The sequence below is a fragment of the Trichomycterus rosablanca genome, chromosome 6, assembly GCF_030014385.1.
Source record: "Trichomycterus rosablanca isolate fTriRos1 chromosome 6, fTriRos1.hap1, whole genome shotgun sequence".
Lineage (NCBI taxonomy): Eukaryota > Metazoa > Chordata > Actinopteri > Siluriformes > Trichomycteridae > Trichomycterus > Trichomycterus rosablanca.
Window position 1 is genome coordinate 41809254 of NC_085993.1, and position 27153 is coordinate 41836406.

The 27153-nt window shown below is 40.6% G+C and overlaps 1 protein-coding gene across 2 annotated transcripts in view; it reads right to left on the reverse strand.

Moving 5' to 3' along the window:
- rad18 (RAD18 E3 ubiquitin protein ligase) overlaps positions 1–27153 on the reverse strand; it is a 78329-nt gene that overhangs the window by 46993 nt on the left and 4183 nt on the right. For both annotated transcript variants that reach the window (XM_062996984.1, XM_062996983.1), the window contains exons 5-8: positions 12864–13192; positions 10997–11096; positions 8393–8437; positions 3492–3667 (exon numbers count right to left, since the gene is read on the reverse strand). In XM_062996984.1, the coding sequence (XP_062853054.1) occupies positions 3492–3667; positions 8393–8437; positions 10997–11096; positions 12864–13192 (650 nt within the window). The remainder of the gene's footprint in view (positions 1–3491; positions 3668–8392; positions 8438–10996; positions 11097–12863; positions 13193–27153) is intronic.

Genomic DNA, 27153 nt, shown 5'->3' on the forward strand with positions numbered 1-27153 from the left:
GAGAGCGCAAGTCCAACCTTCCCTGGGTCAAACGGTCAAACGGTGTTTGTGTGGACGCCTGGCCAAGTCAGTGGCTCTGCTGAGATTAAAACTCACACGGTCAAACACTCTACAGTGGTGTGCTAGCTCAGTAATGAGCTGAACCACCAGAGCGCCCCAGTCCGAGGGTTTATCCTAACAGCTGAATCCATAACAGCTATTTTTGAGAAAAGCCCTACTGGTCAATTTAGTTCCCTCAGCAGAGGATGGTAGTTCTCTCAGATGACGTTGTTAAATAAATAAGATGCTATAGAAGGTTAGAGAGTGCATGTCAGTTCTTAGCTTAAGTGCTTAATAAAGAGGTGGGTCTTTAATCGTCTTTTGAAAATGGTGAGAGACTCAGATGTTCAAACAGACAGGGGAACTTTGTTCCACCACTTGGGTGCCAGTACAGAAAAAAGCCTCGATTCGTGTCGTTCTCAAGTTCACACATTTAGAGAAAAGGCCTGCTGGTCAATTTAGTTCTCTTAGCAGCATGTAAACAGTAAAGTCACACTTCATCCAAAATTACCCATCATTCACTTCACCATCACTGTAGAGATTTCTTCTGAGGTACTCTGTTTTGACTAGACGATCGATTAACACGTAATATGTTCCATACACAAATCACACCTACATCCCAGCATCCGTGTGTTCAACAATCGGTGCTTACCATTCATTTCAACGGTGCGGCGTCCATCGGGACAATGCTGACAAGCTTACCTAAACAATCTCCTGGCTGTGTCCCAAACCTTACGGTTGCTCTCTATGCTTCTACATGCTTGCCTAGTTGTTTGAAATCCCATGACTGATTTTCAGACATGCAGGAAAATAAAGTTCTGGCAACTGACTGGTGATCGCTCAACCACTCACTTAAGGACAAACAAGACGGGATCACCAAATAAGGGAAAGCTCACGCACCTCCCCAAAACGGGGCTTAGAAATGTGTAGTCTGGACTTGGCTTCAATCACTACAGACTTTGTTCAGGACAAGATGGAGACAAATGATCTGCTTTGGCAACTGCTAATGGGAACAGTCGAAAGAGAATGATGATGATGACGATGATGAGTAATATCTGGCTTATCCACAGTTTCACACAGGCAGATGAAAATGTGCATTTGACAAAATACAGACTTAAATGATTATAGAAAGTAATATTAAAGCTACAATGGATACAACAATTCATATAGTGGACTAAGGTTTTCGATGTGATCAGGTTCAAGTGTCAGGAGTGAACACAACATGTGATGTAAAAATAAGACAGGATAGACTTTGTTTGGTAGCTCTCAATAAAACCAGCAGCAATAATAAAAGGTATTATTTGGGTGGTGGATCATTCTCAGCACTGCAGTGACACTGACATGGTGGTGGTGTGTTAGTGTGTGTTGTGCTGGTATGAGGGGATCAGACACAGCAGCACTGCTAGAGTCTTTAAATACCGTGTCCACTCACTGTCCACTCTATTAAGACACTCCTACCTAGTTGGTCCACCTTGTAGATGTAAAGTCAGAGACGATCGCTCATCTATTGCTGCTGTTTGAGTTGGTCATCTTTGAGACCTTCATCAGTGGTCACAGGACGCTGCCCATGGGGCGCTGTTGGCTGTATATATTTTTGGTTGGTGGACTATTCTCAGTCCAGCAGTGACAGTGAGGTGTTTAAAAACTCAGCATTGATGTTTCTTATCCACTCATACCAGCACAACACACACTAACACACCACCACCATGTCATTGTCACTGCAGTGATGAGAATGATCCACCATACCTACACTGTGTAGTGGTCCTGACCATTGAAGAACAGCATGAAAGGGGGCTAACAAAGCATGCAGAGAAACAGATGGACTACAGTCAGTAATTGTAGAACTACAAAGTGCTTTATATGGTATAAGTGGAGCTGAAAAAATGGACAGTAAGTGTAGAAACAAGGAGGTGGGTTTAATGTTATGGCTGATCGGTGTGTGTATATATTAGGGCTGCACGATATATCGTTTCAGCATCGTCATCGCGATGTGTGCATGCGCAATAGTCACATCGCAGGACGCGCGATGTCAATTAATGCAAATTAAATCAAATACGTCATGCTACAACTTTTTTGCTACTTGACAAAACGAAAATTCACACGTTCTCATTTTCCATGACATATCCACCAGTGACATCTACCTAGGGAGCCGCCTTGCTGTCTTACTACCTACATATGCAGCTGCCTCAGTAGAGAGGATTCTTATAAGTCATTAACTTTTATAAGGCAGGTTATTCGAACGCACTACTTAGCGATTCCATCGGGTTTTGCGTTTAGCATTTAGCATCTTGCCATTAAAACCAATGGAATGAGGTGGGACAGCGCTAACATGTCAATATAACATCTCGATTCGTGTACAGAAAACGGTTACATTTGCTGACAAGCCCAAACTTGCAAATAAAAACACTCGTTTTTTTTAATAATGTTACTACTTGAAGAGGTTTTGATTGTGAAATAAAATATTAAATGACCCATTTTGTCAATCCTGTTAATTCCCTCATGTGATATTGAAGCTTTCTTAGTTTAATGCTCAGTTTCAACCGAGTACAAAGATGTAGCTTGTCATAATCTTTTGTATCTCTTGTAGGCACCAGCCTTTTTTACAGATGAGCCCCTTATTTAGAGTATGATACAAGGGTAAGGGTACAAGACAGTTTGGTGGTTTGCTGTCTTCAGCAGCTATAGATGTGTGTGGGGGCGGGGGTGTAATAGAGGCTACAGCTCTGGGGAAGCTGTTCCTCAGTCTGTTCGTGCATGTCTTGATGGTCTTGTATCTTTTGCCTGATGGCCAGTCTGTGACCTGGGTGGGTTGAGACTAGCAAAAACTGCTGCAAAAACTGTGTCCATATTAAGAGCTTGGTACCCACAATCCTCTGTGCCTACAAGAAACACGTTACCTAGAGAGACCAATTCCCATCAGCACCACTGCAGTATTCTCACAGTCTCAGAACTAAACAGCACATTAGCAGTTTAACTGAATTTAGAAACACTGATTCGATGTGAACCGCGTGTCTTGGCCAATATGCCATCAGTGGTTTGAAGTAAATAAGCCGATCCATGAAAGCGTCCTGAATCATTACACTGGTTTAGAAATGGGACAAACTTTTCCAAATAAGGCAACAAATCCCAAAAACACAAAGCAAAATCAAGACACTGATGACCCTCGGAGCCATGGAATATTTTCATATTGGGTCCTTTCTGACATGAAAAACATTGATCTAAAAGCAAAAACATTTTCCAAGAGAGCTTAGCATTCCAAGTTATTTGCAGCAGTGCCCCATGGTACCTCAAACTAGATCGAGATAAAATTCTTCCTTTATTTATTTTCATGAAATACTTTAATCTTAATCTAAATGATTTACTTATTTAGAATCTGTATTTAACTGATAATAGTAGAAAGAAATCTAAAAAAATGCAGAAACAGAATAAAAGACAAAATCAGACAGACGTACTTGATCTGGGGTTGAGGGCATCACACTGTGCGTTGTAGACGTGTGTGAACTCTTGGTGCCGCCTAATAAGCTGCTCTCTAGGGCCCTGTGTAGATAGATGGCACTCCTTCAAGTGTCTCTTCAGCTCAGACATGTTCAGAAGGGTGTACACCAGCTTTGCCTTGCGCTTCCGAGAGCTGACACATACACACACACACACACACACACACACACACACACACACACACACACACACAAGAAAGAGAGGTCAGTTTTAGAACAGAACTGCTAGAATTTCAATATTTAAGTGTAGTAAAAGACTTGATGCCACATGTATAAAGGGTACGTACATCAAAATTACATTTACTTTACTAAAAAATTATATTTATTGGTCGCTCAGGTGGCACAGTGGTAAAACATGCTAGCACACCAGAGCTGGGACTTTGAACACATCGTTTAGAATCTCGGCACTGCCATCCGGCTGGGCTGGGTGGCTACTCGAACATTGATTAACTGTTAGGTTAGAAAGGGTGGGTGGGAAAGCCGGACAAGGGCTTCTCAAAACTGATGCAATTATGACCTCTGCTGGCTGACTGATGGCGCCTGCGTAAATAATGAGAAATAATGCGTTGATCAGGGTGTGGCTCTCCGTACACAGAGCTGATCCTCATATGAACTCATCTCGTGCAGGTGAAAAGATGCAGTCGGTACTGCGCACGTGTCGAAGGGTAGTATCAGTAGAGGGGAAGCGTCAGGGTAATTGGATATGGGACCAGATAAGGGAGAAAATTGGGGGAGAAATTACAAAAAAGTAAAAAAATTAATAAAAAATTATATTTATTATATTACTGTGATGGTGGTTTATAAAAATTATTAACAGCCATTTCTAACATCTAACAGGAAAGCAATTATGCCAAATGACTGAAATTGTTCACAAAAATGTGCTAACTATGTTTTACAATGTTTTAATACAAGCACAGACCACTCATATTAACATGTGTAAGTTGTACATAAATTGATTCTACAATAATTGCAAATCATATTACATCAGAAGGATCTAATCTACAAAAATAATCATAATGTATTTTTAGAATTACCAGCCTATTTATAGAATACGAATCTAGCACAATTTCACCTAATCCTGTTATGCACTAATGTTTAAATTAGAAGAAGACCTGGCTTGCAATCAGCATCTTAATCCATCTCAAAGCTCGTCAGTGGGGTCCATTTCCAAAACCATGTCATTATGGACTTCTATTTATGCACGGTACATGCTGGTCATGCTGGTACTGAAAAGGGCTTTTCAATAACAGTCACCACAAGGTTTAAAATTCTAAGCAAATGGTTTATTTTGTGTAACTGATTGTGTACAGCTGAAACACCTAAATGTAATAGTTAGAAGGATTGGACATGTAGTTCGAGACACAAGAAGGTTTACGCTAGTCTTGATAAAACCTTTTCAGCCACCCTATTGCATACGTTTCAACAGCTTCCAATTCACAGCAGATCTATTATTGGGTGGCTTAGCAGGTGACCATGTAATTATTATGGGTACAGTCACACTAAACCTATTTATATGACTAAAGAGAAATCACCAAGCACCGACAAAGGTCAATGCCCCAACAAGAATGAACATATCTTAAATATTTAAAGGAATGTAATAATTTAATATTGAGCATCGGTTCCAGAGTTGATACTTTCCAAAAAGGATGGATCAGAACTACATTAGATTTTCCACTTAATTTACTTATACGTTTTTATCTATATGTAAATGTGACATCTAAAAATGTTAAACCACTGTCACACCTTTGGCATTTAACATTGCCTGTTAGCAGAGTCAGAACAGCTATTCTGAGCACCAGAGTCAGATCAGCATAGAGAATTAGTTCATACTCAGGGCATGAATTATATATATATGTATTTATATATACACACTGATCAGCCAAAACATTAAAACCACCTCCTTGTTTCTACACTCACTGTCTATTTTATCAGCTCCACTTTTTTTAAGAAGCACTTTGTAGTTCTACAATTACTGACTGTAGTCCATCTGTTTCTCTACATACTTTTTTAACCTGCTTTCACCCTGTTCTTCAATGGTCAGGACCCCCACAGGACCACTACAGAGCAGGTATTATTTGGGTGGTGGATCATTCTCAGCACTGCAGTGACACTGACATGGTGGTGGTGTGTTAGTGTGTGTTGTGCTGGTATGAGTGGATCAGACACAGCAGTGCTGCTGGAGTCTTTAAATACCGTGTCCACTCACTGTCCACTCTATTAGACACTCCTACCTAGTTGGTCCACCTTGTAGATGTAAAGTCAGAGACGATCGCTCATCTATTGCTGCTGTTTGAGTTGGTCATCTTCTAGACCTTCATCGGTGGTCACAGGATGCTGCCCACGGGGCGCTATTGGCTGGATATTTCTGGTTGGTGGACTATTCTCAGTCCAGCAGTGACAGTGAGGTGTTTAAAAACTCCAGCAGTGCTGCTGTGTCTGATCCACTCAGTGTCACTGCAGTGCTAAGAATGATCGACTGCCCAAATAATACCTGCTATGTGGGGGTCCTGGGAGAGTCCTGACCATTGAAGAACAACATAAAAGGTGGGCTAACAAAGCATGCAGAGAAACAGATGGACTACAGTCAGTAATTGTAGAACTACAAAGTGCTTCTATACGGTAAGTGGAGCTGATAAAATGGACAGTGAGTGGAAAAACAAAGAGGTGATTTTAATGTTATGGCTGATCGGTGTATTTTTCTGTTGTCTTGTGTAACAATTACTTTTATGTTTCTAGCAATGTTGTCCCATCCCATTTAAAGGCCAATACCAATGTTCTGTGTCCAACACTAACATTCTTTTACCACACTGAACAGACCAATAAGACATGATAAAGTTTCTAAACAAAAAGTAACATTGATGTGAAAATTCAATCAACCCTATTTATTCACCAAAAGCCTATTAAGCCACACACAGCCCAAAACAGTGGGCATCAAGTTTCTATTCATCTGTCATCAATCTCTCTAGAAGTGCATGCATGCGGATTGGTGGGATACGCTTAAGGTCAGCAGCATGCTGACTCACAACCACATTCATCAGTCCTGCTTAAAAATTCGGCCACAAAATCAGGCTGGCCTCGGTTGCCAAGGTGGAGTAAACCTGGACTACATAGAAACACACTGACATAAACAAACTCCATTATAATGAGCATGTTTCTGATTTAGTGTAATCTTTCAGCTTGGCACGACTTAGATGAATGGTGTAACGCTGGGATTTGGCCGAATCTCTTTGGAGGCGATCCAACAAGCTATATATATATATATATTAAAAAAAAATTTCAACCTGGTATGGTGCACGATTAATTACTTTTTTGTACATTTACATTTTCAGCATTTAGCAGACGCCTCTACCCAAACCTTACAGTACTGTGCCAGTATACAGTCTGAGCAATTGAGGGTTAAGAGCCTTGCTCAAGGTCCCAACAGCAGCAACCTGGCAGTGGTGGGGCTTGAACTAGGGCTGGGCGATATGGCTAAAAAAAACCTAATATCTCAATATGCTTTTGAGAAGTGGCGATATATGATACGATGCGATATAATGTAAACTTAAAGTACAATGGCAGACCATGCCTGTATTTTACCTTATATTGTTCATAAGTTATCTTAAAATCACAAAACATTGTAGTTCTGATACATTCTGACTAATTAGTGTTTATATTTTGTATTATTACAGGCTGTATTTGTATTCATATTGACAACATTTATATTAAACAAACCAGCACAATCTCAATCACATTTATGCTCCGTTTAACTTCAAATTAATGAGGATCAAAAAAATCCCGAAAACGTTTAATATTTGATGATGCTTTGCTATCATTGCAAAATGAAATCACACTGTAAACAGCAGCACCGCGACCCAGATCAACCACACAGCAGCATAAAATCATAACCGCACCTTGGAGGCCATCTTGTATATTTCCAGAATATTTCCAGAATATAAAAATCCATATTTAACTGTGTTTTTCCACCTAACTAATAAAAACCGTCTTAGATTTAACTTCATTTATTCTCTCGGCTGTCGCGGTTGAAAGCTGAAACTGGTAATTCGTTCACTTATCTGTCAATTATACAGCAACCAATGAAGAGAAAGATTCCGCCCAAAATTAAATTCGGAAGCTCTGATTGGTTTATACATCTGAATCTCTTGAACCGGAGTTGTTTTGCCCACAGAGTGAGCCAAATGAATAAATCTTTACCATAGATAGGAGCACAGTTTTCTGATTAGATTCCAATCAATAATTCGTCTGAAAAGAGTCGTTTCTGACTCATTGACTCAGTGATTCAGTTTCCATGCTCATACGCGAAGGAAAGCGTTCCGTTAGCGTTTTTGTGTTTTAAACGTTCTCAAATGGTAACCTGTGTATTTTATCCATACTTGATATATCGAATATGGTCATTTTTAACATTGTATAAAAAGTGTAATTAAATATATCGATATTTACGATATACCGCGCAGCCCTAGCTTGAACCAGTGACCTTCAGATTACTAGTCCAGTACTGTAACAGCTAGGTTACAACTACCCTTTTTTTTTTTAGTTAACGTGACATGAGTATTCACAATAAACAAAAGCACAACACTAACAGCGTTAACCGTGCAACTGAATTAACTCTTCATACTCCATAGTATAAGCACGAGAAGTGGCTGTATCCAGAGAGATCCAGAATGGAAGCAAGTGCTAAAAAAACACAGACAAGCGTGGATTTAAATGAGCCGGAAAAGAAGGCACATCTGCAGTGCAAAGCATGCCAAGCTTTTACAGCTACCATCACAGGGAACATGACAGACTTTTATCATCCCCCAAAGTACAGTCACAGCTGTATGAGAAGTGTTCATTAATTCAAAATAATCTTGGACACTCACTTGGGCACTACAAATGCAGAACAGGGGAGGCCTAGCTGGTCAGACCTATGGGAAAGATAATATGGTTTTAATACACAATACAGATCCTCTTAAACAATGCTACAAACTGGGTGTCAGCAAGAAACCTGAAGTTACGTGAACTACATTACAGCGTTCATCAAAGAAAAATGAAAAGCAAGTTAGAGAACATCTGATCAGAGAAGTTACCTGCCGAACGACAATTTTAAGGATAAAATGCAGGTTTTTTTAAACACTAAACCCAATTTAACACTATATTACTATAAAACATGTATAGGAACACCTGACCTCTATACCCAAGTATTAAAACTCATCCACTTTAATCACATGATCTCCTCACAACTTTACCTCTCCACCACCCTCCCTGTCATTAATGCACCTGCACTCTGTTTTACTCCAGCTAACTGTCACTCCCATTCACACTAATGCACACCTCCATCTTTCCAGGCTCTCCTCAACCTGCTGCATACTCTCAATTTATATAAAAAAAACTTTATTCTTTATACTTTATTCAGTTCATGGGGAGATGAAAGAGCACAACATACTACAAAGCTTTGAAAAAAGAAAGAAGATACTGGGTACATACTGGGTAGGATTGGATCAGCCCGTGGTAATCAGTGAGCTCTTCAAACTCACCCGGTAATTTAGAAAACCAAACCGAGCATCAGTCTGTTTTTAGACAGGAGCGCTATGCTCCCTCAAAACAGAAGCAAACATGGGACAGCATTCATCTGTGAGGAGCGTGTGGACGTGTGTTTACTTACAGGCCTACGTTTCTGTACGATGAATTAATAGAGCTGGAATGATGTCAGGAAAAATGGTAAATGAGGACAGATGAACGGACAGACCGAAATGGTACATCACACCCTTGACTTAAATAAGTGTGTTTGTTCATCTCAGTTTAGGGCTATATCAAAAAATGCAAGCTTTTAAGGCAGTGAAGTATCCATTTCTGATAATTGGAGGTTTACTTGTACTTCACAATTTGTAAGGGGGACAACAACTGGCTTATTCAAGGAAGGGAGTTCCAGAGGAGATTCCTCATAACTGCTGCAATTATGACCTCTTGCTGGCTGAGCAAAGGCGCCTACTCAGAGGCAGGGGATAACGGAGATCGGTGCATCTCCATGCACAGCAGGAATTTTCATATGAACCCGCCTCATGCAAGTGAAAAGAAGTGGACGACTACTGCACACGTTTGAGGGGGCGTGTATAAATCACAGCTCTCCTTGGTTAAAAATGGAGGTCAGCAACAATAGAGAAAGCAATATGTGATCAGGTAACTGGATATGAATAGATTGGGAAAAAAAGAAATTTACATTTTTGGCATTTTAGCAGACGCCTTTATCCAAAGCGACTTACAGTACGGTTAGAGTATACAGTCTAACCAATTGAGGGTTAAGGGCCTTGCTCAAAAGCCCAACAGCAGCAACCTAGCAGTGGTGGGGCTTGAACCAGCAACCTTCGGATTACTAGTCCTGTACCTTAACCACTAGGCTACTTGCAAAAAAAAAAAAAAAGATTTGTTTGTTTGGGTTTATTTCCATATCAGCTCCATAACTGGCTATATTTATGGCAAAGACAGATATTGAAATTGTACATCATTATTTGATCAGATCATTTGTTTTATATCAAGTCTGACTAAAAAGTTCAGAATTTTAAATAGGGGACTTTTCTCGAACAATTCTTTCATGTTCTCAACCCTATAGAAATCGTCTCTGATGGCTGAAATTCTAGGACATTCTAACAAAATATGTTTAACTGGTTGTAGGGTTGTAGCACAAAATGAACAGGTTGGTGCCTGCTCGCCAACCAGGAGGTGTCGGTGAGTGAGGGAAGTATGACCAATTCGGCAACCTGGTTATAATGGTCTGGTCTTGCCTGTTTAAGAAGTCTCGGTTGTGTTTAACTTCAATGTGGGGAGTTATTTCATGCAGTTTGGCAGTTTGTGGGAATTGCTGGACCAATCTTCTTGCCATTTTATTCTGCAGTAATCTTTGATTTCGGGGTAGGCATCAGTTATTGGGATGTATCTCCAAGCAATCTCTTTGTTTCTCGCTTCCTTCGCCAAGCTATCTGCTTTTTCATTGCCTTCTATGCCACTATGACTGGGAATCCTGCAGTTCTTGGATGATTGGGTGATCTGTTCTCATGGACTCAAAAGCTTGCATGCAGGATTTAGAGTCAGAGCAAATAAAAAAAAAAAAGAAATTGGTCTTCTATGAGAAACTGTTACGATGGAGCCCTGGCATTTCAATATTTTAAACACATTTCAAACCACAAATTCGGCTGCTTGTTAGGTGACGCTACAGTGGACACTTTATCCTTGTATTTGATTTGATACACAGAATGCCCTTCATTATACAACCCTCCTGTTTATCTGGGCTTGGAACTATCACTAAGAGTGCACTGATGTGTGCCCCTCCCACCTCCAATGACAGGGACAAGGACGGCAGTCAGTATTAGGGTTGTAGTTCCTTTTGAGCATGTAGTATACACCTGAGCTTTCACTGCAGTAACATGTAACTGTGTTCCATAAAAGCTGAAATTCATTTAGCCTTTAATCGTAGAATTTAATCTTCAAACCTTCGGAGGCTCTCCTTCTTCTCCCCTCTGCTCAGACATGTGTCCAGATGTTTGTTAATGTGCTGCTGAGGCACTACCACGCTGCACACTGGACACTCCACTGCAACACACAGAACAGGACAACAGCTCATCACTGAATGGTCTAGTTTTTTACATTTACATTTTCAGTATTTCAGTGTTTAGTATTAATTGTCCAAAACGACTTACAGTATACAGACTTAGCAAATGAGGGTTAAGGGCCTTGCTCAAGGGCCCAACAGTGGCAACCTGGCAGTACTGGGGTTTGAACCGGCAACCTTTTGCTTACTAGTCCCGTACCTTAACCGCTAGGCTACAACTGCCCTAAGCAGTTTTTACCATAAGCAGATGTTACGGTTTTACAGTGGCAACTTAAAAACACACACAATTAAAGGAGATGTGTTTTAATCCTAACCCTAAAAATGTTTTCATCAGTTTAATGCTTTCAGATGGAATGTATGAGTATGTCAGAGGGGGGCGCTTGCCAGGCTGTGGCTCTTCCAGACCAGAATGCAGGAGGTGTGTGCGGCAGAGAAATTTATGCATTCACGAATTCATTAATGAATGGTCTGATTTATCCTACTCAGGGTTGTGATGGGTAGAATTTACTGGGCAAAAGGTAGAAAAACCCTCCTGACAGGTCGCCAGCCTATCACAGGGCAAGCAAACACACACACACACACACACACACACACACACTTAGGGCAATTTACGTTCCTCCGATTAACCTGACTGTGGGAGGAACCCACATGGACACTGGGAGAACAAGCAAGCTCTACACAGAAAGGACCCGGACCACTCAAGCTGGGAATGGAACACAGGACCTTCTTGCTGTGAGGTGACAGCGCTACCCACCGAGCGTTCATGCCACCCTGTCTGATAAATTACCATAGCGAATTTGATCTGACTAGACCGGGGGGAGAAGAACAATAATAGTACACTTTCATAACAGTGCACTAGGTGTGATAGCACTGCTACCTTGGCATATACAATGTAAATGAAGAGTCAGAAGAAGGCATGAGAAATGGCATCATTTAAATTCAGTACCTATTAGTATAGCACAGCGGAAGGATTTAAGCCTTTTGAGAAATGATTAGCCCCTACTTGCAGTGCAGGCTAATTAAAGGCAACCACAACTGCATGTTTAATGAGCTGCAACATCTCCATATGTTCAATAAGAGAGATGAAGTGTTGGTGCACTGAAATGACCTAAAGATCTTTAATAAATAGTTATATAAACTCTCTTACAAAATTATTTATAAGGAATGCAGAATGCATCCCTACACACAAGCCCAGTATAGTGATCAACATCTGCATGCTTTATCATGGATGTATGAGTGTAGTGTGGCCAACACAAAATTGCACATTGAATGTGATTGTATTGTAGTGGAAAAAGCCAGAACTAAATTGGAGGGCGGCACGGGTGGCTCGGTGGGTAGCACTGTCGCCTCACAGCAAGAAGGTCCTGGGTTCGATCCCCAGGCGGGGCGGTCCGGGTCCTTTCTGTGTGGAGTTTGCATGTTCTCCCCGTGTCTGCGTGGGTTTACTCCGGGAGATCCGGTTTCCTCCCACAGTCTCATAGCCAAAAACATGAAGTCAGGTTAATTGGAGACACTGTATGTGTGTGTGTTTCTGCCCTGCAATGGACTGGTGCCCCGTCCAGGTGTTACACCGTGTGCCTTGCGCCCATTGAAAAGTTGGGATAGGGTCCAGCACCCCACCCCCCCTAATTGGATAAGCGGTTAAGAAAGTAGTGAGTGAGTGAGCAATCTTGTGCACTCTAACAAAAAAACAAAGAAAGAAAATCTATATTCTGAACATCACACTCATACTGGTATCTGTGCAGTACCTTTGACTACAATATCCCGGGACGTGGAAGGAAAAGCCCCGTCCAGCTTCTCCTCTTTCACTGCTGAGGTCATGGTCTGTACACTCTGAGGCAGGAAGTCTCCCTGCAGACACACTTCCATGGGCTCCTGTTTTACTGGGTGAAGAGGACCAGAGCCTTTCTTCACCTCTGTGGCAGGATTGTTGGGGACTCGTTTCTGGAAAAAGTGAGTCAGAGGCGTGCCCTCTTTTTTGAGAGCTTTCTGTCTCGCTGCTTTGCCTTTGATAGCCACTGACGGGGTCTTGGGGGAGATCGGGGGTGAGTCAAAATTTGCCCGAGACAGCTGTTGCCTGGATACATGAAAGAAAAGGGGGAAAAAATAGGAAATCAAGTTAGACAGAAAAACCTCACAAACACAACACATCAAAAAAAAAAAAAAATAGGTATAGCCAGGAGGGTTTATTGCTTTTAAGCATGATAACATTGGAAAACTACAAACAAATATTCTTATTTTTGTTGATGATTTTTTATTTTTTTTTACATTTAAAGCAATTTTTTAAATATATTTTATTTACTAATTTTCTCCCTTTTTTCTCCCAACATTAGCGCGTCCAGTTGCCCGATTGCATTATGCTTCCTCTCCACTGATGCCGATCGCCGCTTCGATTGAAGAGAACGAAACTAACACACTCCCCCTCCGACACAAGTGCAGTAGCCGACTGCATCTTTTCACTGGCATGAGGCGAGTTCATATGCGGATCAGCTTTGTGTACGGGGAGCCACACCCTGATCAACGCACGCTTTCCCCGTCTCTGTGCAGGCGCCATCAATCAGCCAGCAGAGGTCATAATTGCATCAGTTTATGAGAGAGTCCCTATCCGGCTTCCCACCCAGTATAACCAACAAGCCAATCGTTCTTCATGTAGGCGCCCACCCCAGCCGGATGGCAGAGCTGAGTTTCAAACCGACAAGTTCGAAATGCCAGCTCTGGTGTGCTGGCGTGTTGGCGTGTTTTACCGCTGCACCACCTGAGCGCCACACATTTAAGGCTAATTGAAAAGTCACTTAAATTGAATTTAACTTTAGGTAAAATCCTGTTTGGGTTGACGCTCGGTGAAGCAGCAGTCTACTACGTTAGCTTACCAGTGCTGAGATGCGGGTTTGCTACTGGCTACACAAACTATCAGTTTGTACACAGACTATGTCTAAGGGTCTATGAAGGTATATGTCTATGAGGGTTGATAGCCAAAGTCCTGCAATAGATTGGTGCCCTGTTCAGGGTATGTTCCTTCTGACACTCCAGCCAACCCTAGCCATAATACACAAACAAAAGAAAATTTGGAACACTGGTGAACCAGCTCTGCCAGACTAAAAGATAAACAAGTCATATAGCCCTAAAAATCTTGCTTTCTGCACATTTTTCATTTTCTTTTCCACTTTCAACAAAAGAATAAAAATACCTATTTATATGGAAACATTACAGCCAAAAAGCGCTCAGACATAAAAACTACTAAGCTACTAAGCTCTATGACACAAAGCAACTCGACAGTCAGATTTTACTCAATAAAGCAAAACTTTAGTTCAATCTAGTGAAATACGTGTGTGCACCCTTACAATAACATGCCATCAGTCACACTGACTTTAAATAACAGCGCTCAGATCCCAAATCCAATTAGATTTCTAAGTCACTATGCACATACAAACATATATTGGTTTTTGAAACTGATAAATCTCATCACAGTCCTAATAAATCACTGTTAGGTGTTGACACGTTTCCCACTAGTATTCCAACAAACCTCATGCACGTTTAGTTAGCAGTTACCTCTTTGATATTCCAGTCATCATTCAAATCAAAGCAACCTGGAGAAAGTAAGAAATCTTGAAAAGCAGCTCACTTCATTGTTTATTATCAAGAACCTACGTCTATGCCGTGGTTCCACTGAGAAGACAGGAATACCCTGGACAAGGTGCCAAACCATAGCAGGGCCTTAGCCAACCACCAGTCAGGCATAGCCAAATACAGTATGTCTGTGTAGATGCCTGGTCGACCGATAGCACTGCTGAGATTTGAACCCTGATTAGCAAGCATAACAGACTGAAGTGGTACCCAAGAGCCCAGCTTAGTTTTTGTATGCTTGTGTGGCATAATGGTAACAGCAATGCCTGGCCTCACAAACAAAGAAGGCACATGGTATTAATTAAATCTAGTCATTTGGGAATTGGGGCATATCAGTGCACCCTTAGTGCTGGTTCCAGGTTCGGATAAATAAGAGGATTGTGTCAGGAAGGGCATCTGGCATAAAAACTATACCAAATCAAATATGCAGCCGAATGATCTGCTGTGGCAACCCCTAATAGGAGAAGCTAAAAGGAATCATTAATTTACTGGTCTGAATTACTGCTTTAAAATGGCAGGTGCAGGCCCCCAGGTGAACGTCGGTTCGAAACTCGGTGTTGCCACCGGTCAGCTGGGCGCCATCTAGCGGGCATAATTGGCAGTGCCTGCAGCAGATACTAATTGGCCACTGTATCTGCAGGGTTGGGGCCAGACTATGTGTGGATGGGTGGGTCTTCATACGCTGTGTAAGGACCCTGATTGGCAGAAGAGACGCCTGTGCAGAATGCAGGGGCGAGAAGAGGAGGGCTGTACACGTGTCGGAAGAGGCGTGTACAGCGACGTGCTCTCCTTGGATGCAATCTGGTATCTCTCAGCAGCGGAAGACAAAATTTAGTGTGCTAAATCAGGAGGAAAATTAGGAGAAAATGCATTAAAAAAATGAACTAAGTTTTAAAATAAACAAATAAATAAATAATTTAAACAGTAATAAAAAAAAAAGCAAGAAGACAAGTGTGCTAAGACAGAAAAGTTGCTTTCAGTCAACTGTACAAATCACAGCATTATGTGTTAAAAATATAACAATTATACCACACATTTGATCTGAATTAAATCCTAACTGCATTTCCACATCCACACATGCAAACCAATTCAAAATCAATATGAATGAATAAACATGAACCAAAACATCAGAGGCAAACTGGCCCATAACTCATGTGTTCTCAATTTGACAGCATCCCTAATAAAAGACTAATACATTACATGTCACATCCCACACTACACCAGCAGCCTGTGCAAGTGCCTTTCAGACAGAGTCTGGGAGTGTCAGTGCGAGAGCATCCATTCTCTTTTCCTTTCATCTGTTATCTCCTGGTTTTCAGAAGATTTAATGCAGCACCAGTAAAACATACAGATCACCAGCACTGCAGTGAACGTTCTGTCTTATTTCAGCTCTTTAAAAGTGAAACTGATCAGGACAGATTTTTTCCTCTGCTGGTTGCTTGATGAGTGGGTTGCACACATTTTGCACACAATTATAATTTAGATTTTGGTATAATTAATCAAACTGGAATCCGCACATGGCTGGATCACGCCTACGTGCACTTTTACATCTTTAGTTCATTTACTTTGCTCTGAATCCGTTGATGAGATTGTTTTAATCACAACTCGAAGCACTTTTCACCAAGAGAAAAAAAAATCTGAGCATACCATTACATAAATCTATCACAACTTTAAGGCCACCTCTTAAATGTTGGTCTGCTTCAGACTTTTCAAAGAAGCCCTCAGACGACTGATCAGAAGAAGGAAGCTGATACTGAGAACGTATAATGAAATTCTGATTGGGTCAGATCAAGGTTGGACCACATTCTCACCACAAGCAAACTGCTTCAGAGTTTGATTGGGACTGGACCGAGACCACCTCCTCCAAGCGTTTTGTTTTTTTGGTCCACACCCAAGTATGATTACTGTGTTCACACCTACCCAAACAAGAGGCAGCAAAGAGGAGGCAAACCTAAGTCCAGTTAAACCAGACAGGTGTGAAAACACCCTTATACTAAAAGAGCCCAAATAAAGAACACTAATATGCTTGGACTAAAAATGCAAATGTTGTCCATTTCTTTTAACCCATAACTGACTATCAATAGTCAAAGGATAACCAATAACAATAACAGCAACCCATCCAAAACGTTCCAAAATAAACACATTTAAGGGGTCTGAACACTTTCGGATGGATGGATGGATTGATGGACAGACGGACGGACAGAGCGAGAGAGAGCGAGAGATAGATAGATAGATAGATAGATAGATAGATAGATAGATAGATAGATAGATAGATAGATAGATAGATAGATAGATAGATAGATAGATAGATAGATATGATTCAGCTATTTGGGTGGGTGGATGGATGGATGGATAGACAGACAGTCAGACAGACAGATAGATGGACAGACAGACATATATGATTTAGCTATTTGGGTGGGTGGATGGATGGATAGACAGACAGTCAGACAGACAGATAGATAGATAGATGGATGGACGGAGAGACAGACAGATATGATTCAGCTATTTGGGTGGGTGGATGGATGTATGGACGGACAGAAGGACAGACAGACAGACAGACAGACAGATATGCGCTTTTACTTACAAACCACACCACTACCATTAGGTCAAAAAATAACGAGTTTGATGGATCCTGTTTTGAACACCCACACGATATCAGATCTAAAGAAGATCAGGCACTGTCAGTGAGCAGAACCTTCTTTGTTGATGAGATCAAGAGACAACAGGAAATTAAGCAGCAAGGAACAACAGACATGATACGTTTCCCTCTCCAACCTAACAGACATCTTTTATTGCACCTTGTAGAAAATTATGCATTCGCCCCTTAAGCCAGACAGGACTGAAGATTACTAGTGACAATGATGCAAAAATTCCATAAACAAAACCAGGGTGATTAAGAAGTATTTACCTCATTATACTGAACAACTGTGTTATTACACTGCCTATTATAATTTTGTACCAATTATCAGTACGGTTGGTTTGTTTCCACAATGAGGTTTATAACAGAGTTTAAAAAGAAAACAGGATGTTCTGGAGAATCGTCATGCTGTGGCTGCTTGGACAATTAGAACATCTTGTTCAGGGTATATTTGTTGATATTCGAAGCTTCGAGATCGTCTCAAACCACACTTTGTTACTAGTTTGTTATTTTTCTTTAATTGCTGTTGTGAATTTTAAAAAGTAACCCTATTATTGGTTAAATATTATTATTACTCTATTAGGGCTGCCACTAATGACTATTTTTCTATTGATTCATCTATAGACTATTTTTATTGATTAGTCGATTAATCTAAACGATTAATTTTCCTTTAAAAAAATCTAATTCACGCTTCTTTTATTTTAACAACAAACTGTATGGCATAATAATATGGCACAAAAATAAATGTAAACAGGGTTTATGTCCATATTATCAAATTCTCAAGTGCTCAATATACAAAGTACAACATGTGTTTATGGCATTCCATACACAAAGCAAAGTGCTTAAACTTATAGCAGAAATAAAATAGAGGTGGGCACGTCTCATTAAGTCCAACGTACAGTAACGACAGAATGAGCCCAGATTCTAACCTACACTCAAAACTTACTTCACATTGTAAGCGATGTAAACAAAGTGGTAAGTGTTTCACATGAGAAGCTTTCTGCGCTTTGAGCACCGCGGCAACAGCAAAAATCGCGAGCCCAACGCAGCAAAGTTTGCGGCGGTCTAACCGAACTTGCTAAGAAATGCAGTATTCCAAGATCTCCGCGATGAAGAAGCTTAACAATACAGACAAGCAACATCGCGCTAGTGCTGCTATGGTAGACCATCAAAGCTTTGCACAGTCTACAAACCCCCTTTTTGTTTTGTGCCAGTTTGAAGTATTCCCAAACTGTTGGTGATTCGGGTCTTGGAAAACTTTTAGCTTTTCTTTGAAAGCTCTCTACAATCGACCTCTGACTGCTGCAGACGGCATTTTTAACCAGTTCAACCAGTGACTGGATCAAAATACGACTTAGATCATGCACGCAGCAAGTAGTGTTGAGGGAAATCATATGAATGATTATATGAATGGAAACGTTGTAGAAATTAAAAAAAGAATAATTTATGAACATAGTTTTAAAAACGATGCATCGACTTAAAATATTGACAAATGCGTCGACGTCATCGACTAGGTCGACCAATCACGGCAGCCCTATACCCTATTATTAGCTCTCCTAACCACTGTGTGCAGCCTGATGCCGCCAGTTTAAAAAATATTTCATGCTGATAAAAAGTGCATCCACCTTCTGTTTCTCTCTCACACTTTCCATTTGTTGGTCTTGTAACCAGCTGTGAAGTGCACATTTCCTACCTGTCGTTTCAGACCTGCAGAATGCATCAGAAAGCTGATTACCAACTAAAAGATAAGTCAGGTTCATAAATGCATGAGGCACACTACACCAGCGCTGTAACAGGAATATTTTGAATCTAAATTCGGACCCCCCCTTTAAATGTAATCCACAACTGTAGATTGAAGTTACTAAATAAGAGGCACGTCAGCACAATGTAATAAATCATCCACCACTAATAAATCATCCACACCTCTGCACTGTTAATACCATTCAAAGGCTTGGAATCAATTTACACACACACATAGCATAGAGGCCTGTGTACATTTTATTTCCATTTTTTTACTGTCGCATTAACCTGGTCAAAGTCACGGTGGGTCTGGTCTCCCTTGAATCACTGGGCACAATGCACTGGACAGGACACCAATCAATCACCCAGTAAAATACAGCCAATCATGTATGCATAGAGATGTCCGACTGGTCTGATATCACCACTGACGATTTAAAACCTAAATCCCAGGAGAAAAGCACCCCATATGAATTAATATATAATATATTTTATACAAAATGTTACAGAAAAGCTTCATTTTAAAAATACATTTGTTGAAGCAATATCAGTACATTGTGAACAAACACAAACACAAACACACACACACACACACGGCATCGTGGCTCAGTGGATAGCACTGTCATCCAGGTCTCTTCTGTGTGGAGTTTGCATGTTCTCCGTGTCCGCATGGGTTTCCTCCGGGTGCTCCGGTTTCCTCCCACAGTCCAAAGACATGCAAGTGAGGTGAATTGGAGACACTAAATTGTGAACTGATGAACCATAATGAGTAACTACCGTTTCTGTCATGAATGTAACCAAAGTGTAAAACATGGCGTTAAAATCCTAATAAACAGACACACACACACACACACATACACAAACATTCACTGTGCAGATGTTAGTTGATAGCGCTAAGCTCCTGATCGAAACGTCTTTAGACTGGCCAGTCAATTGATGAGCTCCTGCGTAAGCAGAAATTAACACTGCTTAAGAAGCTAGTTCCAATCCTAATTTGACTTCTCCTGCTATCAGCTGTTCTTTCCCTCCAAATCCAATAATTCATGTCAAGAAGCACACTCTGTCCATGTTAGCAGCACTAAAGTTAGATGTGTGAGTGTGTGTGTGTATGTGTGTATACACCTAAATCTACTAAGATTTTACAAAAACATAAAAGCTGTCATATGTTTATCTTTATATTTGCTAATCAAGGCAAAACAGACCACTGGTAACACACATTTCAATGTCAGACATCATACAGCACATTAATGCAGAAATCTAAATGTTAAAATACATTTCATTATGGTGTGTATATTCTGTAGTTGTTTAAATATTGTAATTTGTAAAATAAAATAAAAAACAAAAAAATAGTGCAGTAATTGGTTACAGTTATAGCTTTGGCCCTACCTAATTCATGGCCATGAAAATAATGTCACAGGCCATGAAATGAGCCGTTTTTCGTGAAACATGCTGTGAAATTCAAAATTTAAGGTTTGTGTTTATAGAGATTTAGCATTTTTCATTCGAGTAGAAATTATACTTCAATTAAGTTAGTGTAACAGACTTTTCTGTGGTAATGTGGTAGTGTTCTGGCAATGTTTGATGTATGTGTTTACGTATTGAATGCATTTTGCCCCATTGGGGATTCCATAGTCAATGTAAAAGTGTGCTTCTCTACACATGAGATCATCTCTGTGTAGTCTGTACTGCGCCTCAGAAGAACAAGCCAGTAAAGTGTTTTGCCCCCGACAGTTTATCTATGTACAGTTTATTTCTTTCTTCAGCATTATTCTTCATTCTTTAGAACAAATGTCGAAGATGTCGAAGTCTAAGGCAGCTTAAAACACGACTGTGAGAGTAACTGAGTTTGGAACTCCCAAATGATTCTGTGGACGAAGAGGGGGGGGGTGTCAAAACATGTACATCATTTAATTTGTGTACAGTGTTATCTAATGACTGTCGTGAAATGTGGCACTTTCCCTAAAAATCTGTGAAATCGGTGCGCAGCAGGATATTCCGCTTGCACACCAGCACTGAGTTTCTGAACTCCATGGGTCAGCTGGGCACCATCTAGCGGGCATAATTGGCAGTGCCTGCAGCACATACTAATTGACCACCGTATTTGCAGGGTGGGGGCCAGACTATGTGTGGGTAGGTGGGTCTTCATACGCTGTGTAAGGACCCTGATTGGCGGAAGAGACGCCTGTGCAGAATGCAGGGGTGAGAAAAGGGCTATACCCGTGTCGGAAGAGGCGTGTACAGCGACGTGCTCTCCTTGGATGCAATCTGGTATCTCTCAGCAGCGGAAGACAAAAAATTGAGTGTGCTAAATCTGGAGGAAAATGAGGAGAAAATGTATTAAACTTTTTTTTTTTTTATCTGTGAAATCTGCGATTTTTGAAAAACGAGGTCCGTGAAATTAAGCACATTTTCCCATGAATTAAGTAGGGCCGTAGTTATAATATAAACACAAGTTTATGGTGCTTTGCGAAGTGTTTGAATTTGCAGATCTGAATCTTAGTAGAGCCACAGACCTGGCCAGGCATCCACACAAATACAGTTGGCTGTGTTTGATGGACGGAAGGTTGGACTAGGTCTCTATTTACTGTCACTAAGATATGTGATCTCCAGGGCTGGTCTGAGCATCTGCGTAAGTGGAGGGGGGGAGGGGGGGAGGGGGGGGGGGTGTTCACATAGAGCTTATGTGGCTCTCCATACGTTATATGGCTCTGTGTGGGAACCAAACACTGACGGTGATAAGAACAGACCACAGATTGGACACGTTTTGTGTGGTGATCTGGCTCTCCTTGAAGAGGTTGAGGGTTGTGCAAGCAGTAGCGAATTTACAATTGGGAATTGGAAATGCCTAGATTGGGAGATAGAGGTAAAATCCAGGTGGAAAAACAAGCACAAAGAGAAGAGAGTTATCTTTGCTGATAATTTTTGTAAATATACACCCCAGAGGGCACTGCTCTGAAATCTGACATGCTTCTGTAATGAATACAATCACATGGACTTTGAAATATAAAAAAAAACCCTTGTAAGTAAATACAGTTTGTAGCTGCATCTCAAAGCTAAAACAATAATACCATCCAGAAACAAAGTCAAGCTTTCTAGACTAAAGTTTATCCAAGACTGACTGAAGTGCTGTGGTCTGAGTCCTTCTTTCAATCTACTTATAAATAATAATGAAATAATGAGCATTGTATTTAGCATTTAGCTCTTACTTTGCATCTGTCCCAACTTTTTTAGATTTATTTATTTATTTATTAGGATTTTAACGTCACGTTTTACACTTTTTGGTTACATTCATGACAGAAACTGTAGTACCGGTCTCACAAGATTCATTAGTTTACAAGTTTAATGTCAAACAGTCATGGACAATTCACCTCACTTGCATGTCTTTGGACTGCGGGAGGAAACCGGAGCTCCCGGAGGAAACCCACGCAGACATGGGGAGAACATGCAAACTCCAGACAGAAGGGACCCGGACCGTCCCACCTGGGGATCGAACCCAGGACCTTCTTGCTGTGAGGCGACAGTGCTACCCACTGACCCACCATGTTTAGATTGTGTTGCAGGCATCAAATTCTAAATGTATTTATACTTATACAATATACAAAATACAATAAAGATAACATCAGAAATCTTTTCTTTCCACTTTTGTCAGGTAAATAAAGATTCAAGAAATATAACAAATCACAGAATCTTCTTTTTATTGCGTTTTACAAAATGCCTCAAACTTTTTTTTTTTATTTGGGGTTTGTACATTTACACACTATAAAACCTCAAACATTTCCTATAATGAGGAAAGTGAGATCAGATCATGTCTAGCAGAGGTATCTCCATAGCAACATAAACAATCCAACAACAGAGATGAGAAAGAAGAAAACGGGCATTGATGCGAGGGTGTGGCTTTCCAGTTTTGCAGGGGAAAAAGGTAAAAAATGGTGGGTTTGGGCATGCTTGATTGCTGCCTTGAGGCTTACCGTATCCAGCACATCCAGCTTTACTGATTAACACAGGATCAAATTACCAGCAGTTTTATAACAGTAATGAATCAGCACCATTACTGCTTTAAAATCTGGATCTAAAAGATGCTTTGATAAAAAAAGCACCCTGCTCACAACAGATGGAAGTTTTTAGAAATAAGCTTCCTCAGAAAAAAATAAATCCCTGCTTAACTGCGAATACTAATCCCTAATTCCATGCCAGCGTAGGCATTCCAGGTTCACTGAATCTCATTTTTAAATCATGCTGCCAACACTGAAACTATAACAATCACATTCTTACCTACATATCAGCCTGAGTAATGGTCTTTATTTACACTGAACAGTGGGGATGTAACGATGCACCACAAGACAGTTAAAAATCGGTGCACATGTGCCACGATTCGAATCGGATATTCATTTAAGATGAATCGATATTCACTTTAAACAGCAGAGGGCACTGGCACTAGTCACATCGCCTGGTTGACGGCACTTCACAAAGTTGCCAGGTAGGGGGATTCTCCAGTCAAATTTACTCATGTGAGGATACTTTCTTTATTTGTAGTATTCTTTTATTTGTATAATGTTGGATTTGTTTTAAAATTTCATTTCAGTTTTTTTACACAATAAGCATTATTTGGCATAGTTTGTACCTACCTCAGAAATAAAAGGGCATTCATTATTCAGATAAATAAAATATAAGCACTAATACAGTATTTTAATTTATTTTTTTAGGAGAAATAATAAAAGGAAACTTAATTTATCATAATTTGTCTTCAATTTCATTTTGTTTAAAAAACAAATCAGGAAAAAAAATCGTATTGTGAACCCAGTATCGTGAATCGTATCGTGGGTAGACGATTATTTATTTATTAGGATTTTTACATCATGTTTTACACACTTTGGTTACATTCATGACAGGACAGGTAATTACTGCTTACACAAGAATCATCAGTTAGAGTCTTAAATGTCAAACACAGTCCTGGACAATTTTGTATCTCCAATTAACCTCACTCCATGTCTTTGGACTGTGGGAGGAAACCGGTGCTCCCGGAGGAAACCCACGCAGACACGGGGAGAACATGCCCGCCTCGGGATCGAACCCAGGACCTTCTTGCTGTGAGGCGACAGTGCTACCCACCGAGCCACCATGCCGCCCTACAGGTGTACAGTACAATAACATTCTTTTTTCATGTATCCCAGCTTGTTTGGAATCTGGGGTCAGAGTGCAGGGTCAGCCATAGTACAGCACCTCTGAAGCTGAGAGTGTAAAGGGCTATGCTCAAGAGCCCAACAGTGGCTGCATGGCAGATTTGGGATTCGAAAGTTGTACTAATCAACCTTTTGATTAATAGCCCTAAGCTACCACTATGCTACCACTGTCCCCAGTGGTAAAACGGTAAAACAGTGGTAAAAGACTGTATGTCTTATAGTTTTAGTTCTTTATTTTAATTATGCAGTGTTTAATCCCTCATGCCCTTAAAGAGCATGCTTTTACTGCGTGTCGAATAACGGCAAATTTGTTTCTGTACTATATAAGCAGTCACAAAAGGAGTTCTTATTTTCATCCCGCATGGACAGTCTGGATCTATAAGTAGCTTTACTTTGTCAGCGATTGATAGACTGTGTGTGTGTGTGTGTGTGTGTGTGTGTTTGGGGGGGGGGGGGGGGGGGGGGGGGGTAACCCACCCATTAGTGACTGATTGCATACGACGTACAAGCAAATAATCCCAAAATAAAAATCACAAGCAATTTACTGTAGTAAATATATAGTGCACTGCAATTCATTATCCATTCATAGGCTTTGGATGCTGGATTCATCAGTAAAAACCCACTCTGACACTATTGAACATGGGTGTAACGCTACACTCAATTGAATTTCTAATTTAACTTAACAAAAGGTGCATCAATGAACAAAGGACTGGCTCTACCTTTAACGATCAAATTTATTTCCAGTGCAGCTAGAATGAGAACATGATAAAAAGTGGAAACACGCCAGGGATTTTGATTAGAGATGGGACGATCGGGGTTTTTGGCACCGATTCCGATCTCCGATCCGGGGGGGGGGGAGCAGTAAATAAAATAAATAAACTTAAAAAGAGCCTCACAGTGAAGATAAACCGGAGCAGCGCGCGCGTGTTTGTGTGTGTGTGTGCGCCTTTAGAAGAGACGCTTTGTTCACTGTATCGCTATAAGTGATTCATTGATTCACGAGTCATTTTTCGCGAAGCATAAGTTTCTCTTCTCAGTTATCTCTCCGTGTTTACTGTTATTAATTAAATGTCGTGGTTTTAAATAAACACCAACTACTACAGAACATTTTGTGACTCTCTTACATTAAAAAGCTTCATTAAAAAGCTTAATTAAACTGCTATTACCACAGATCTGTAACCGACCGTCAGACTCGTTCCGTCTAAGGAGCTAAAAGTTCAGCAGATGATCCTGAACTAACGAATTTGGTAATGAATAAACTTTTGCCTCCGATTGGCTCTGTAACGTTTTCTGTTCTCATCTACATCACAAGTAAGAACCGCTCACGATTTACCAAAGTGAACCAGGAGTTTATATAACGTGCTGATAGAATCGACTCAGATGTGACCGGGTTGAATGATCTTTTTAAAGTAAATATTACAATCAGCAAAATTACATCGTATGTATGATGCACAACGTTAATGATGTTATTTTAGGTCATGAAGAGCTTTCACTGTGGTTTCTGTACGATGGTTGATGAATGGTGATGTGATGGTTGGTGCTTCGTAGCTCAAAGTCTGGATCAATCCACTGAGCTGTTAACGTGATCTTTATATATCACACGATCGGATCGGCTACTTTTAGGAAATATCGCCGATCGCCGATAGCATATTTTGATTAAAAATCGGCCGATACCGATTCATAGCCGATCGATCGTCCCATCTCTAATTTTGATTCTTCAAAACAAAACTGATGTCTCAAGCATAACAATGTAAACCAACATGCAATTTATTTTAGACTTAGTAAACATTCAGATACAAACACAGCCATGGAATTTAAAGATGTATTTGAGATTGTAGAAATTCAGTCAACACGTTTTGTCGGACAAGTCCCAGTGCTGGAACTTGCATCCTCACACAGCTCATTTGTGCAAACTCGCACAGAAGTGCAAGCACTAAGGTTACTCATGAGCACTGATTGGTTACCCTACATGCCTTATGTTCATATCTGTGAGCAAATTACAGCAATGTTATATTCTACTGTTCTACTGCTTAATAACCCGCTGCAATCCTGTGACATTTCACACATTCTCCAACAGGGTTTGGGAACGGGCATAAATGCCACAGTAGATTTGTGGATTTTTTTTTAACATAAGGTACAAAAAACATTGCTAAAATAACCAATGATATTAAGAGATTGAATATCTAAATAAATAATGGAAAGCCGCTATCTTGCCTTTCTGTATTTTTTAAGCTGACTATAGAATAGACTGCCTTTATTTTTCATATATACATACATGTATACACATGTACAGTACAACAACATATCCCAGCTTGTTGGGAAACTGGGGTCAGAGTGCAGGGTCAGCCATTGTGCATTGAGAGGGTTAAGGGCCTTGTTCAAGGAACCAACAGTGGCTGCATGGCAGAGCTGGGATTCAAACTCTCAATTGGATAGCCCAAAGCTCTACCCACTAGGCTACCACTGTCCCATTATATATTTGTGTTATCATCGACGTGTTCAGGACCAGCTGTAGCACTTTTATTTCCTAAATAAAGTACTTTTAGGCATTTACAGCATTTACAGCGACTTATAATTGAGACAATATACAATCTATGCAATTGAGGGTTAAGAGCCTTGCTCAACAGTGGCCACCTGGCAGGGGTGACGCAAGAACCAGAGACCTTCTGATTACTCGTCTAGTACCTTAAGCCACAAGCCGTAGCCTAGTAGTTACGGTACTGAACTAGTAAACAGAAGGTCGCTGATTTAAGCCCCACCACTGCCAGATTTCTGCTGCTGGGCCCTTGAGCAAGGTCCTTAACCCTCAATTGCTCAGACTGTATACTGTAACTGTAATGCAAGTCAAATTGAATAAGG